Source organism: Brassica napus, chromosome A8 (genome assembly GCF_020379485.1).
Source record: "Brassica napus cultivar Da-Ae chromosome A8, Da-Ae, whole genome shotgun sequence".
NCBI classification, from domain to species: domain Eukaryota; kingdom Viridiplantae; phylum Streptophyta; class Magnoliopsida; order Brassicales; family Brassicaceae; genus Brassica; species Brassica napus.
Window position 1 is genome coordinate 13,334,853 of NC_063441.1, and position 15,682 is coordinate 13,350,534.

General features: G+C 33.2%; 1 protein-coding gene and 3 long non-coding RNA genes across 4 annotated transcripts; 2 read left to right on the forward strand and 2 right to left on the reverse strand.

Moving 5' to 3' along the window:
• Positions 1–4,085: 4,085 nt before the first annotated feature.
• On the reverse strand, positions 4,086–5,212 carry LOC125577388. The gene is made up of 3 exons (XR_007315814.1): positions 4,844–5,212; positions 4,517–4,763; positions 4,086–4,425 (listed from the first exon to the last, which is right to left on the reverse strand). It is a non-coding gene; the product is annotated as an uncharacterized LOC125577388 (long non-coding RNA).
• Positions 5,213–5,727: 515 nt separating this feature from the next.
• On the forward strand, positions 5,728–9,143 carry LOC106453667. Its single transcript, XR_007315816.1, has 10 exons — positions 5,728–6,123; positions 6,211–6,286; positions 6,442–7,546; positions 7,627–7,735; positions 7,980–8,078; positions 8,160–8,215; positions 8,399–8,464; positions 8,543–8,625; positions 8,799–8,932; positions 9,052–9,143. It is a non-coding gene; the product is annotated as an uncharacterized LOC106453667 (long non-coding RNA).
• Positions 9,144–9,470: 327 nt separating this feature from the next.
• LOC111216028 lies at positions 9,471–11,478 on the forward strand. The gene is made up of 7 exons (XR_007315815.1): positions 9,471–9,560; positions 9,664–9,826; positions 9,927–10,372; positions 10,442–10,615; positions 10,693–10,870; positions 10,952–11,151; positions 11,236–11,478. It is a non-coding gene; the product is annotated as an uncharacterized LOC111216028 (long non-coding RNA).
• A 930-nt stretch (positions 11,479–12,408) lies between these two features.
• LOC125576937 lies at positions 12,409–13,098 on the reverse strand. Its single transcript, XM_048737482.1, has one exon. The coding sequence runs from the start codon at positions 13,096–13,098 to the stop codon at positions 12,409–12,411; it is 690 nt and encodes a 229-aa protein (XP_048593439.1).
• Between the last annotated feature and the right edge of the window lie 2,584 nt (positions 13,099–15,682).

Here is a 15,682-nt window from a genome sequence, read left to right on the forward strand (position 1 = left end):
TGGATTGCTGATTGAGATTATGGAAAAGAGATAGTTGTTTTGTTGAACTTTGATTTGATGAACTGATTCTCCCCAATAAATAACCTATATGGATAGATAATTAATTGAGATCCTGAAAGAGAACAAAGTTGTTTGAACTTTGCTTTAGTGGACTTGATTGGTCACTATAATTAATACTCGACGTATTATCTTATGGTTTCACTTAAAGTAGGATGTAAAGATGATGTAGTGGATGATGACCGGACTCCCACGATTCTGATTGAAGAGCTTGACTAGTAAGTGATAATATCGTGTCTATAATTAACATATACGTCGGCCCTATGTTTTGACTTTTGAGGCTTTATAATTGTTGTGGACTTGTGGTTTCCTTATTTGTAACATGATTTTGGGCCTTTTAAGCTTCATCTCACATACGTTCCATAAGCTTCCGAGTTTCAAAGCCTTGTAGGTTTTTACCCAAGTAGAAGTTAGAAGAATTCCAGTTTAGGTTCTACTCATTTTAAGGTGTACGTGTGTGTAAGTTGTAACATAATTTTATAAAAATAATAATGATTCTTAAATCCTAAGTTGAGTTAAGTTAGTGTATAACAATCGTGTGACCAATAAGCCTTAGAATTATTTTCTGAAACTAAGTTCGAAAGAAAAGATTTGAAACCCAAGCATCTTTTGATCTTAGGCTCAATGAAGAATAAACACACATGTATGGGAAAATTCAACGGTGTATCGTCGGCTATATATTTGTCAAAGAAAATGCATCGTCGGCTCTGTCTTTTGACTTATAGTAATTTTGTTTTTATTTTTGTAGAAACACTTCCTTAGGTGTCACTTAATTATGATGTTAATTTAGCTTACGTAACATCTTAAGAATCAATTGAAAAAAATGTTGGTTCAAATCTAATTATTAGGAAACATTATATTAATCTAAAATATAAAAAGCATGTTTTTTCCTTAAATAAAAGCTACGAAATTATTTAACATGGTTAACATATATATGTCAATTAATAACTATGAATTAATAAAGAATTGATAACAATTTTTGCATCTTTCTTCATTTTATTTAACTTTATATTATTAAAAAAATTAAACAATCACATTAACCATATAATAAAAAACTTAGATTTTTTTCTTATATGTTATATTTTGAATTTTTTTAAAATGACTTTAAATTACAAAAATGAGGAAATCTTATATGTTATATTTTAAATTTTTTTTAATGACTTTAAATTACAAAAATGAAGAAACCTTATATGTTATATTTTCTTATGTGTTAGATTTTTTCTTATATATTATATTTTGAATTTTTTTAAACGACTTTAAATTACAAAAATGTATGTTTTCCTTAAGCATACGACTAAAAGCATTAAAATGACGTGTATCAATTTGACGGTTGATCTGAAACCTTTCAAAACCATATGGAAGATAAATGTCAAAATAATTCAACTGTAGAAAAAGTATTGTTCACCTTTTTCAACAATGTGTTCAGTGGAAAAAATAAGGTTTTTGTGTTATAATTTGTTTAATGTTCAATCTGATCAACCCATGATATATTAATTATAGTTTAGTTCCACAATTTTTAATAAAAATTGATCCGGTCCATCGGAAAGAAATTATATAATAAAAAGAAATATTGTATATGTATAAATAAAATGATCAAATATAAAAAAAATTGTCGATAATATATACAAATAAACTCACCTCTTATCCTAGTTCTTCAAGTAAACTAGAATATATTTCAAACTAGGGGCGGCCCGCCCTACAGGCGGGATGGTATACTTTTATTGTGTTTGTGTTATATTGATATTTGTAAGAAAAATATATATACTCTAAATTTGAATGATGACATGCGGAACAATTACGAAACAGCTGTGTTGCGGTTCTAATAATAATAAAAATACAAATACATAAGTATATATAAGGATTTTCGTTATTATTCACGGTAGTATAGTATAATCGGTCACCATTTGGAGTCATTTATTATTCACGGTAGTACGGTGCAGTCGGTCACCATTTGGAACCATAAAATCGGTTGATCGTCATAGATAATCAATCAGCTGATTATATTTTACTAAATTTTTGTGGCTTTACAAATTTTAGCCACTCGCCTAATACGGTAATGAATGTGTCATTTTAAGTATTGTGTTTTGTGTTTTAAATTGTCCTCACGACCCTTGTTGAATTTCTTCGTTTTCTTTTTGTCACAACCTTTGTTGAATTTCTATCCGATCGAATCCAACATTGGTTTACCGATCTCTAATTCTCTTATGCCTAACATGATAATGTTGTAAAAGTAAATAGATTTTGTGGTTCACCTCCCATGTCGAACAGACGTTCACATTCATTGATAATAAGGGTGACAGTGAAGCTTTGACGGCTTGAGGTGAAACCGTGAAATCATACGTGGTTAACTTGACATGGAAAGTGTACGTTTTCCCTTGCGTGCCTATAACAAACGGAGAACATAATATGGAAAGTGTACGTTTGTGTATGGAAAGCTACATCCTCTCATATTATAAGGTTTTTATGTTTACCTGTGATGTATGTAACTATGTAATTGTATATTTTGTTTCAGTGACTTTTATTTAAGCTTTTGCAAGAATAGTGTTTATTATTTTTATGGTTTTAAATAATGTTAGGGCATGCAATAATTATTCCAATTGACATGTATTATTTTATTTTATATATGTGTGTTATGTCTTCTTTTTTTATATTTCATTTTTCTATTATTATTTTGAATTAACATTTTCATTATAAAATGAAAATGTGGTGTCATGTATTTTTGAATTAGTATAGATTTTATTATTATTCTTCACTATTTTGCAAGAATAGTGTATATTTTTCTGATTTTAAATATGTGTATTATGTCTTTTTTTTATATTTCATTTTTCTATTATTATTATTTTGAATTAACATTTTCATTATAAAATAAAAACGTGGGGTCGTGTATTTTTTGAATTAGTATAGATTGTATTATTAATCTTTCCTATTTTCACTTTCAGGAAGAAAAATTGAAAAAACTATAAAAATTCAAATTAAAAAACATATAGTCAGAAACTATAAATTTTTATTTTATTTATGTATTTCTTTTTATTTTTATTATCTTATATATATATATATATATATATATATACATAAAGTAATGGCTAGAAGAGGTTTTTGCTTCTTTATTAAAATATATTTTGGTTATTTTCCTTGTTGAACACTCTTTGTGTGACAAAAATTTAAAATAGTTGTTTGAAAACTTTGCCCATTAATTTTTTATATAGTGGATTACTTAAACATTAGTCATCTGATTAATTTATTTGTTGTTACCCATTATTGTTTCTTATCCCGATATGTGAACTACCATTTGATTGAAGCTTTTTCTTTAAACCTTTCTAAATCTTTATATTCGTATTATGTAATGCCCATTTAAAACAAATCAGACCTTTAGGATCAGGCCTGCTCAAAGTTTATCATCTCTTATTGCAGTAAGCAATAACTCTGTTTTTTGTTGCAGTGAAGTTTAAAACTTTTTGTATGTTTTGTTTATGCAACTATTCGTACAACTTTTTTATAATCTATTAGAGCTAAACGTGTGACAGTTCTGGAAAAGAATCTTGAGAAATTAGGTGTGGAGAAACTTTTTTTTTTTTTGTCACCGTGGAGAAACTTACTAAAGATGTTTAGAGTATGCAATGAAATGTTTTAGAAGCCAAATGTGAATATATCCATTTGTTTTATAAAAAAAATCTTTATAGATCCATTACTTGTTCTTTCTTTTACACGCATTTACTTTTGTTGTTGCCTGCCCCGTGTGATCTGGAAAACTCTTATTTGCCGTGTAAAGAAAACCTGCAACCATATACTCGACGGTTTAAAGTAACTAAGGACCAAAAATTTTGGTGAAGTTACTGTAAATAGTTTCAAGGAGGCTATATTTTAAGGTAAGAGATCACGGCGACACAGTTTGCCTTGTTACTTGTTAGATATGTATGGAATAATGAGTGATTCAACCCGAGGTAATGTTTTCTTTCTCACCGAGTGTTTGTTTTGTTAGACATAAATTTTTCAAATCTGTATGTATAGAAACTGAAGGCTCTACGATATCAATTAACTGAACAAAATTTATAAATAAAATCCCAATGTATATCTACCAAAGTCACCAATCATGTCATTGCAACTCATTAGTAATAAGTAGGTGATACATATCGTTCACCACTGTTGTTGACATTTTTAACGTGTAGACATAGATTATGATGCAGACAGATGAAAAAATGCAGGAAATGAAACACTAACCTCTGCATCATCGTGTTATACTCTAGCTTTCTCTGTTGTTTGGAGGCCTTCGAAACTGAGCAACATCCTCATGAGAAGTTATCTAGTCATGTCAGACTCCTCCACATGAACTTTCACCCCTTAATGTACAGAAACTTTGAAAGCATGAACCTAATTTTGTAAAAAAAAAAATCAACATAAACACAATCCTTCATTCCCTTTTCTGCACCAAAAAAAAAAATTCCAGCTCTTATAAACTCACCCTGTCTGAGAGCCTATCAACCACCCTTGTACCATTGAACTGCAACGATTTCATGTTCTATCTCTTGTCTCACTCTCCGTCGCTTGTTCCATGGCTGTCCATCTCGCTCTCTCCGTCACTTGCTCCATCAGCTCAACGCCGCTTGTTCCATCGCTCTCCGCCCTTGCTCTGTCGCTCTTCGCCACTTGCTTCCTTTCTCTCCTCCACTTACTCCGTCTCCGCTTGCTCCGTCGCCCTCCATCTCGCTCTAGTGACATGCCACGTTAAAGACGACTGTGAGAAAAATATCAGTGAAGAACAATTGCAAGATCTGAGAAAAGGGCTTACTACGATTTTGTTTTAAGAACGATCTTGATTCTGGGTAAGTCTCAGTTCTTCATCTTCCTCGGTTTCAGATTTTGTGTCTAAATATTCTTGTAGGATCCTCGTTTGAAGTCGAACATCAGAGACCATTAATTAGAAGCTTGAACTGAAGTATTTTTATAGAACATTTTTTATAATTGGAAGATGTATTCATTGATAAATCGTGGAAGGAATGGAGAGCTTTGGTTAATGTGTGTGTTAATGACGACGATTGGGTTCAGCTTTATTCCGTTTCGGCAAAAAGTAACGCCTCAACTTTTTCTCGCAGGTAGATGAACAGATGAAGAACTTTGACGGCAAAAAGTGTAGACGGAAGCGTCGTTTTTTTCAGGTAAGATTTTCTGTCTACAAATGGGTCAAAGCTCATCATAAGAGAAATAAATGAAACGGTGCGTTTGCTTCTCTGGACAGATGGCAGCTTCTGAATAAACGACTTTGTGACCTGTAATCCTATGTGGCATCCCAGGAGAGAAGCAACATCTTTTTATATAATTAGATGGACTTATAACTTAGCCGCCTCTAGTTCATTTCTAAGACCACCATTATCCCAGGTCTTTAAGTGGAGTTTTTAAAAAAAGCAATGATTTAATTAAATCAAAATAAAAGAAAATCAATGTAACCGATCCTTAATACATAGTTTTGGTAATCGATCGTAATGAAGTTTCTTAATACACGTGTCAGCGAACTGTGATTTAGGATTTTTATTTTTTTTTCTTTTCTTTCTTTCCTCTTCTCTCGTGTTTGGATTCGAAGAAGAAAAACACAGAGACGCCCGCTTGATCGCCGGCATTCTGTTTCTCCCCGGCCGCCGAGTCTTTCACCTTTCGTTGTAAACCGTAAGCTTTCTTCTTCTCCTTGAAAGGTTTATCTCTAGAGCATTATTGTCTTAGATACAAACCCTAAGTTCAAAGATTGGTCCTTTATTGAGTTTTCACCTTCTACCAGATGGTTAAGAGTCTCAATATCAAGGCCCTAGTTCAAAGATTGGCCCTTTATTGATGAAGAGTCTGTATATTTAAAGTAGCTTGACTTTGATTGATTATTGTTGTTCTTTAGTTTTTTAAGAACTTGTATGTTCCTGTCTTGATGGCTAAGGAAGTACAGTCTCAGAAACGGCATCGGAGAGAGGAGGCGTGAAGGGCTCGAGGTGGCGCTGGAGTTATGTCAAGGTTCCTTGGATTTTCGATCTTCTTCGAGTCCTTCTCCTCTTCCCCGGGGATCTTATCTTCTCCACCGTCGGAAATGTTGTTATGTTCTCTCTTCATCTTCTCTGTTTCACCCAATTGTGTTTTTTTTGCAACTTTATAAACTTTTTCTGTTGCTCTTGCTAGTGTGATTGTTGAGGCTATGAAAGTTGACAGCTTGCACAGGCTATGCTCCTCTGTGGAACCTATTCTCCGTAGAGTTGTAAGTTCTGATTTTGTCTCTCTTTTGTTCTTGTCTAAATCAGACACCATCAACTATGCTTGGTTCTTGTTTAAATCACTATGATTGTAGTCTTATTGTCCGAAGGTGTATGATGCTTGTCATGTCTCAATGTTTTACTTTGTTTTTGTCTGAAGGTATGCACTCACTCATCTGAGATTGCTCAAACTGGCTGAAGATCCTGCTACTAGACCTGTTTTTGAAGTTCGTTGTGTCTCTCTAATCGGCTAAAAGCATCTGACACTTTATTTTGTTGCAGATTAACTACAGAATACGTTTGAGGATCGTGAGAATGAGGTATATACTTAACCTTTACATAATGACAAAAACTCTTTTTTCTCAGTTTGGCATTTCTTTTGAGCTAATAATTTTGACTTTGCTTTCAACATATCAGTGCTTGTTCTTGATAGAGCATTCTACCAAGCAAGAAACGAGGTGTTAGAATTCGTGGCATCATAATCTGAAACCCTTGAACCTCTTTATGTTTTGGTTTATTCATATCTCATGTGTGTTCAGTTAAATAATTCGATGGAGGTTTCAATGATTGAAAGTTTGTTTTGCCAGGCTCGATTTAAAAGCTGGAACTTTTGATAAACTTGGTAGCCATGACGACATTGCTACATCTTGGTTCATCTAAAACTTATCTACTGTTTTCAACACTATTAAACTATTTTATCATCTTGGATTATGTTTTGTTGATTGTGATTGTGTACTTTGTTGATTGTGTAATGTGTTTTAAGAAACCTAAATTAAGAAACTCCCAATGTACCACAAAAATTAAAGATTTCTTAACTAGATTTCTTAACTAACTTTTATTATTAAATAAATCATTAAGAAACCCAAATGGGGTTATCTAACACTACTAAAAGGAGGATAATCTGATCAGGGAGAGCGTCCACGTGGGAATTAAAATTCGACCAATCAGGTTGCCTGTTTCTTCCACGTCAGATTAAATTGGGCTAACAATTTGTTTGTTCTTTTTTTTGATAGATTTGGCCCATAAGCCCCATAATTTAGACGACACGGGAATCACCATCGCATCGACAAACCCTAGCTTCCTTCTCTCTTGCGCAGACAGCCGATCTCATCTCCTTCGTCTTTTCCACTTCCTTCTGTTTATCGTCTCAAGTCTGTGCAATCAAACCTCCATCAAAGGGGCATAGGTGGTCTGGGTGCAGAGTTTGCTGATATATTTAGAAGAGCTTTTGCTTCTCGTGTATTTCCACCTTATGTCACGAGCAGGTTCTGTGATTTATCTTTAAGCAAATGTTAGACTTTCGTTATGGATTTTCCTTTTATGTTAGTTTTTTTTTATCGTGTAGATTGGGGATAAAGCACGTTAAGGGAATGCTTCTTTTTGGACCTCCTGGTACAGGAAAAACCCTTATGGCACGGCAAATTAGAAAGATGCTGAATGGAAAGGATCCAAAGGTATTTCTGATCACTGTGTGATGAACTTTGTTACACTTATAGGTGGTCTCGCTTTTGCGAGAACCTGTTACTGTCTGTTTAGTTTTCTTCATACATTAGTAGCTTAAATCTCCAGCTTTTGTTTGCTACAACTGATTTACTTTCTTTTAATGTTTGATTAACTTAGTTTCTTAGTTGATTCACTGCTATTGTTCCAGAAACCAACATGTTTAATGCTTCTGGTTTTATTTTGCTGGCATAATAGATCGTTAATGGTCCTGAGGTTCTGAGCAAGTTTGTTGGTGAGACAGAAAGAATGTAAGAGACTTATTTGCTGATGCTGAGCAAGACCAGAGGACCCTTGGTAAGAAAAAATTGTTCTCCCTGATCTGTGTTTTCTTTTTCTACGTATGTGCTAATGAGGCACTCTTATTTTATTTCTCAGGTGATGCGAGTGATGTACACGTCATTATATTTGATGAAATCGATGCTATTTGTAAGGTATGCGACTTTGACTATACAGTAGATAAATTTTGCTAGCTTGAAGTTGTAAATATGTTTTTAAGTATGACGACCAGCCCCATTGATTCCGGTTAATAGAGTTTGGATATTGATTGTCATGATCTGCTGGTTATATGAGTTTTAAACAAAAATAATTACAATTGTATGCTTTGTAATTTTCAGTCAAGAGGCTCGACCAGAGATGGCACAGGTGTCCATGATAGTATTGTGAACCAGCTTTTGACAAAGGTCAGTCAAAGATCTTGGCTCTTGCTAATATCTGTTAATTCGGTGTTTTCACGGATGTGGATAACACTTCTTTTCCAGATAGATGGTGTGGAGGCCTTGAACAATGTTTTGCTTATTGGAATGACAAAAAGAAAGGATTTGCTTGATGAAGCTCTTTTAAGGTATATCGATCTTGTGTAATAGATAGTTACCGATTCTTTTATCCTCCAGTTACATAACCGCAATGTTGTGAAGTAGGTTTTATACCTTAATTTTCGTTAATGTTCACTTGAGAAGGTACTATACAAAGTGTATTCACTGCATGCGCCTCTTATTTTTATTATTTTGACTATAGGCCGGGAAGATTGGAGGTTCAAGTTGAGATAAGCCTTCCTGATGAAGCTGGACGTTTCCAAATTCTTCAGATTCACACAAACAAGATGAAGGAAAATTCTTTCCTTGGTCATGATATCAATCTCCAAGAACTTGGTATGGATTCTTAGATGATAGTTCTTCAAATCATGGAATGTATTCATGTCTTTATTTTTGACTAGATACTTACTCGCATAAGTGTGTCACTGACGTGATATGCCAATATTTTCTGGCAGCTGCTCGAACAAAAAATTACAGTGGGGCGGGGCTTGAAGGTGCTGTTAAAAGTGCTACATCGTATGCGTTAAACAGACAGTTAAGCATGTATGATCTTACAAAGCCAGTGGAAGAAGAGAACATTAAGATCACGATGGAGGATTTTCTCCATGCAATCCATGAAGTTCAGCCTGCCTTTGGAGCCTCCACAGATGACCTGGAGTGCTGCAGGTAATTTTTTGTCATAAATGTTTGGTGGTCTTGACAATTTTGGATACTTCTTGATAGAATGCCCCTTTGAACATAAGATATGCTAGGACGTTGCTGCTATGGTCAATGCATCTGAGGTGAAAGATGAACCAGCTCAGGTAATTATTAATTAGTTTTAATACAATACTAAGTACGTACAATGCTCTTACTCTTTCCTAATTGTATGCAGTTTTTTTGACTGCATAGCTACCATTGATAACGTTGTGTGGGACTCTAGATGTAATGAAGAAACTTTTCATTTCCTAAGGAAGTCATTCAGGTGCAGGATATTTGTTAGAGTTACTCCACTGCACATTCGTTTTATCTTAATAATATATTTTAAGAATGGTTACTAACACTTATGATTGTTGTGGTTCTTTCAGGCTGAATACTTCAGACTTCTACTCAAACAAGTTACGTAGTTGGTTTTGTCATTTTCCGCTGTGTTTTTTTTCGTTCGCTTGCCTCTTCTTTCTTTCTTTCACTACTTATTCAAAAGGGTAACCAGAAGTATTGCATTCACCTGATTGAGCTACTTAACAATCGGTATGTCAACTAAACTTTTTCTCATTAGTGCTCTTATGTAATTGTTCAGTTTTATCTTTAATTCTTGAACTGATTGTTGCCTTTGTTTTTGGTCCTGCAGTGTTTGTTCTCTTTAAAGTTACCTAACTGCAAGAGCATGCCTCTTGATACCAGGCAACGTGATTTGCCTCCTCAACCTTGCTTTGAGGATAACGCAGCTCGAACTGTCCCTCTCCCTGAGCTCGGGAGACCATATGCAGCTGAGCTTCAGGCTCGCTGTTTGCAGCCATCGCCACTCCAGTCTCTTCTGTGGAGTCATCATGATAAGGAGTCTTGTGGAAAACGGTTCTCGATGTCTGACATGAGGTCTTGGTGCGCTGCTGCTGCTGCTACTCCACATGGAGCATTAGAGTCTTCTCAGAAAGGACTTATGATATTCGATCAGTCAGGAAACCTGATAGCTGGAAGCTCAATGAAATCTTTGCCACTGGAATTGTCTTGGGAGGCTACCAAGCCGTTATGAGTGTGATTTTCTTCTGGGTGATTCACAAGACTGACTTCTGCTCGGTATGTGTTAGGGAGATTGTATAGATAAATATATTGTGTAAGAAACTAATACTTACCTTTTACTTACAGGACAAGTTTGGTGTAAGGTCAATCAGGGACAATAACGATGAACTAATGTTTGCTGTGTACCTACAAGTTAGTATCATCAGCCAAGCGCTTATATTCGTCACGAGGTCAAGGAGTTGGTCATTTGTTGAACGTCCTGGGGCGCTTCTGATGATTGCATTCGTCATTGCACAACTGGTAATTAATTAAGAACATCATATATTTTCAAAGAATTCAAGAAAAAAAACTCATCTCACTCTTCCTTCCAAACGCAGATTGCTACTTTGATTGCAGTGTATGCAAACTGGACATTTGCAAAGGTGAAGGGTATAGGTTGGGGATGGGCTGCTGTGATTTGGGTTTACAGTATTTTAACATACATCCCACAAGACATTTTGAAGTTTGCCATACATCTTGAGTGGAAAGGCTTGGGTCAGCATGTTTGACAAAAGGGTACGTACACACAGCTAACTCTCTTTTACATCTTGATGGTTAACATAATACTCATTGCTTCTGCTGTTTCTTTGTGAGCAGAGCGCTCTGACGACCAGGAGAGATTACGGTGCTTGAGAAAGACAAGCTTAGTGGGCGAGAGAACAAAGGACGCAGCACGGTCTGCAGACAAGACAAGAGGTCAACGTCTTCCCAGAGAACGAGGGTTACAGAGAGCTGTCTCAGATTGTTGAGCTGTCTCAGATCGTTGAGCAAGCCAAGAAAAAGGCCGAGATAGCTAGGTAAGTGTACTTTGATTAAATCGATTTCAATGGAAGAAACTAGAAGTTGCTTGATTCTTATTGGTGAATGCTTTGTTTTGACAGGCTTAGGGAGATTCACACATTTAAGGGACATGTTGAATCAGTCGCAAAGCTAAAGGGCTTGGACATTGATACATCAAGACATCACTACACTCTGTAGTTGCCATAACTATTCCCAAAAACTCTCTTTTTTAATTGTTAGTCATTGTTCCTAAACTTCTAAAATAGAGCTTTGCATTTGCCTTTGAAAAAACAAGGCTTTTGCGTTAAGAGTATATATATATATATTTTAAATTGTTCATGCAATTGAATTGGTTTTCCAAAAATTATCAGTTTAATATCAAATACAAAGCTTGGGTTGCCAAAATCATAGAATAAAGGGTAAGCTTTATATATTATAACACACCTGAACGTGAAATTTTATATTACATATGTATATGTTTTCTTATCCTATCCACAAGAAAGCACTCAAGCTTGTGCTTTATAATTCACACATGCACTTACATGTTATCTCTTCTCACACTCAGAGTTTGACTGGTTTCCCCGCTACTACCCGCAAACGCAGCTTTTGCGGTTGGTAACGGTTGACAGCGTTTCGAAATAATCATACAAACCGCTATAAATCGCTTCAAACCGCTCTGAACCACTTAAAATCAAAAGCTGTTTCCAGCTAGCGTTTACGGGTAGTATTTTTTTTTTTTTAAAAACCATATAAATACAAAAATAAAAATAGCAGATAAATTTTTTTTTAAATGGAATTATAAAAATACTTAAATATATCTATTATATTTTAGTTAATATTCTAAAATTTTAAAAATTTGAAACTATAACTTTCTAAATATAATTTTCATATTTATTATAATATTATGATTTTTGATATCTTTAGATAAAGAATGTTTATTATCGGAACAATTTTTTTGTCTTCTAACCTATACAAACTAAAAATAGGTTACAAAGGCAGCATATATAGGGGGTGATTGGTTGGATTGTACTGTAAAAAATTTACTGTAGAATTTGTACTGTAGGTGTATTGGTTGTAGCTGTACATTTACTAAAGTATATTTTTTCTGCAGAGATTTTTGCTGTAGTTATGATAACTGTAGCTGTAAACTATTGGCTGTACTTTTGTAAAATAAAACATGATTGGATAAAATGTGTTGTAGCTGTAAAAAAAACTTTTCTGTTAATTTAAAAATATAACAATTTATAAAATCTATCCAAAATAAAGAAAACCATCTAACAACAAGATAGTATTTGCCTAAAGGTGGATGCGGAAAAATAGGATCTATATGGTGCTTGATTTTGAAACTGACCGTGATGGTACCGAGATTGTCTATATGGTGCCAGATATCCACGACGTAAAGCATACCCTGAATCAACAAGATAGTATTTGCCTAAAGGTGGATGCGGAAAAATAGGATCTTCCATAGCCAATGCTAGAACCTTTGCATCATGAGCAGACCCAGGCACACCAACATATGCATATGTGAACAACATGTCTAAGTTGCATATTCCTAGAATATTCATGCTGCATTGATTTTTCCTGTTCCAGTATCGTTGTTGATCTCGTCCTGAGACCATAACAGGAACATGTGTTCCATCCATTGCACCTATACAGCCCTTGAAGTTTGATCCATAATGTCTATCTGACTGCAGCTTTCGATGGACTTGAGTGAGATTTGTTGGATCCGGCTTGAACATATCTATTGCCATAAGTTCCATGACATCAAGAACTTCATGAAACTTTCTAAATATGCTCTCTTGTGAGTGTCCAAACATTCTCATGACGCTTCTCTGAGTGGCATTGTGACCGCAGATGTACAAAAATATTGCAACACTCTCTTTCACCGACATATTTCGTGAAGATTTCATCTTGTATTGATTCTCTATCTTGTCACATAGATCAAGAAATACCTCTGGCTGCATTCTTAAGAGAAAGTGACAAGAAATACCTTTATAAAACAAGTGTTACGATAGGGTTTTCCTTACGTCGTATGTTGATGAAAATAAAACGTGGGTTTTTTTTTTCAGTTATGAGTTTATTTTTTCTACAGCCCAAATAATAAGGATGTAGGATTTTTGTCTAAAACAAATAGAAAAGTTAAGGTTTTATTTTTTTTGCTGTATCTTGAAAAAATAAAGCTACAACTTGATTGGCAAACATTTATTAAATTTTGCTGTAGACTTTAATTTAGAAAATAAAGCTAAAGCATGATTGGTTAGGATTAGTGCTTTAGAAAAAATTAAAGCTAAAGTACTAAGTTAAAGCTCAACCAATCACCCCCATAGTTATTTCTGGGGAGCATATAGCCACATTAATCTTACTAATATGCTGATAAAAATTCCTCTTACCAACTTTACTAACACATAAATCTCTTCTGTAAGCTATACTAATCCAAAACACTATACATATAGCGGAACCACAAACATTTTGTATAGGGTCAGAATTTTTTTATGAGGTCCAAATTTATTTTTTATGGGATCAAAAGAATTTTTTTTACAAAAACAATATTATTTTTTTTTTAAATAGTGGGGTCAGCTAAACCCGCTCTCCGTATGTTGCCTCCGCCCTTCAAGATAAACTTCTCAACTAAAACACAAAAATTTACAAGTATTGGGGTGATTGGTTGGGTTGTAACTGTAGAAAATTTACTTTAGCATTTTGTCTGTAGGATTTTTGATTTAGCTTTAAGTGATGTAGCTTTAAAATTTCCTACAACTAAAAAAATGGGGCTTTAGAAAATAAGATTTTTACAACCATTTTTTTTGTGTTTTTGCTGTAGATTTAATTTTTTGGTTGTAGATTTAAAAACCAAGATAAATCATGATTGGTAGTAGTTAAGGTTGTAGATGAAAATTAAAGCTAAAGTCACTTCCTACAATATTTCCTAAATATTTTGGCCATTGAAATATATAATTATGTTTTAGCTTCATTTAACTACTCTGGGAGATGGTCTATCCGTAAACCATACCTCTTTTTAGAGATTAATCTAGAACTTTCTGTAAGTATGGGATATCCTCAGATTGATCAAAAACAATAAAACACGTTTGATTTTCTTTAATCAACAGAAAAGTAAACAAAAATTAGAAGGAGTAGATATAAGAAAATATGAAAGAAAGAAAAGATATGGTCAAATAAAATGCGTCATTTTATTTATTTTAATAAGATACCTATTACTATGATATTGTGTATAAACTTAAAGTATTAATTTTAAAAGAAATAAATAAAATTGATTTTACTTAATTTTAGTTTAAGTATTTAAATAATGATATGAAAATATATTATAACAATTTCAAATATTCAGATCTAAAAGTGTATTAAATTTACATATATACAAAAGTGTAGTTTTTTAAAAGTTCAAATAAAGATGCAGCTTTCAATAAAATCTCATATAATTTTTAAACTTTTTTATAATCTAAAATACATAAAATACATAGTCTTCCTCTAGAATCACATATTTTCAGTGAATATTATAAAATATTAAATAAGAGACATATAAAAACATACACATGATATAAATAACACATATAACGAAAACAATATGTGATGTTGAGATTAATAATATATTTTATAATAAACTAAATATGTAAAAATATTTTTGAGAATAACTTAGGTTTAAAAAATTCTTTATTAATTTCACATTGTTTAATATCCCATACATATTTTAGATAGTAGAAGACAACAAATTGTGAGTTTTACTCATTTTAATTCAATTTATTATTTATAACATAGATGTAATATATTGTATTGTAATATACATATAAAATATATGTTATTTGTATATAGTCCCGGGCGTAGCCCGGGCAAAATCTCTAGTAGGGTTAATGATGCTCTAAGGACTTTTCATAGTTATTTTAGGCCATTATCAGTCTTTAATGTTTTTCCAGCGTGATGTTTGTTGATTTTTGTTTTGGTCATTGGCAACAACTTTAAAATAATTGAAGATGTGGTGAATTTTTTTAAAAAAAACTTTCGGGTATCCGAAGTCTATTCAAAGGCTCAAAATAATCTCCAAATGGGTGATGCGGAACAAAATAAAACTTAAAGCATAACCTCATATCTGTGTGCTACACATGTTTAGTGACGTGAAATTACGTCAAACCCCGGTCACTTAACTTATCAAAATTGGCCTAACACTACACCACCCACGTGTGCTTAGATTATGCTTTTTCATTTCAAAAGGATGAGATAAAACATGTAGACGCAGCTATAATGTTGTTCATAAGATAAAACTTCGAGCTACAAATTCCATGGACTCCAAATCCACAAAAAGATGGAAACATTACAAATTTATAAATATACCTATTACTTTATTTAACCAAAATAACCTTAGATATTATAAAGTTGTTATCTGTATAGCATGTTACTGTATACATATTAATAAACCAATTTATTATATCAATTTTTTTTTGTCACTGTTTTATTATATCAATTAAGATTTAATAATCAATTAAATTTGTTCAGGTAGATCTAAGAGAACGAATGCTAATTATAAAATCACGTAATTAA

What these genes read in the sequence shown, in the direction of transcription:
- LOC125576937 (XM_048737482.1), bottom strand. Translation starts at nt 13,098, where the DNA reads ATGCAGCCAGAGGTATTTCTTGATCTATGTGACAAGATAGAGAATCAA.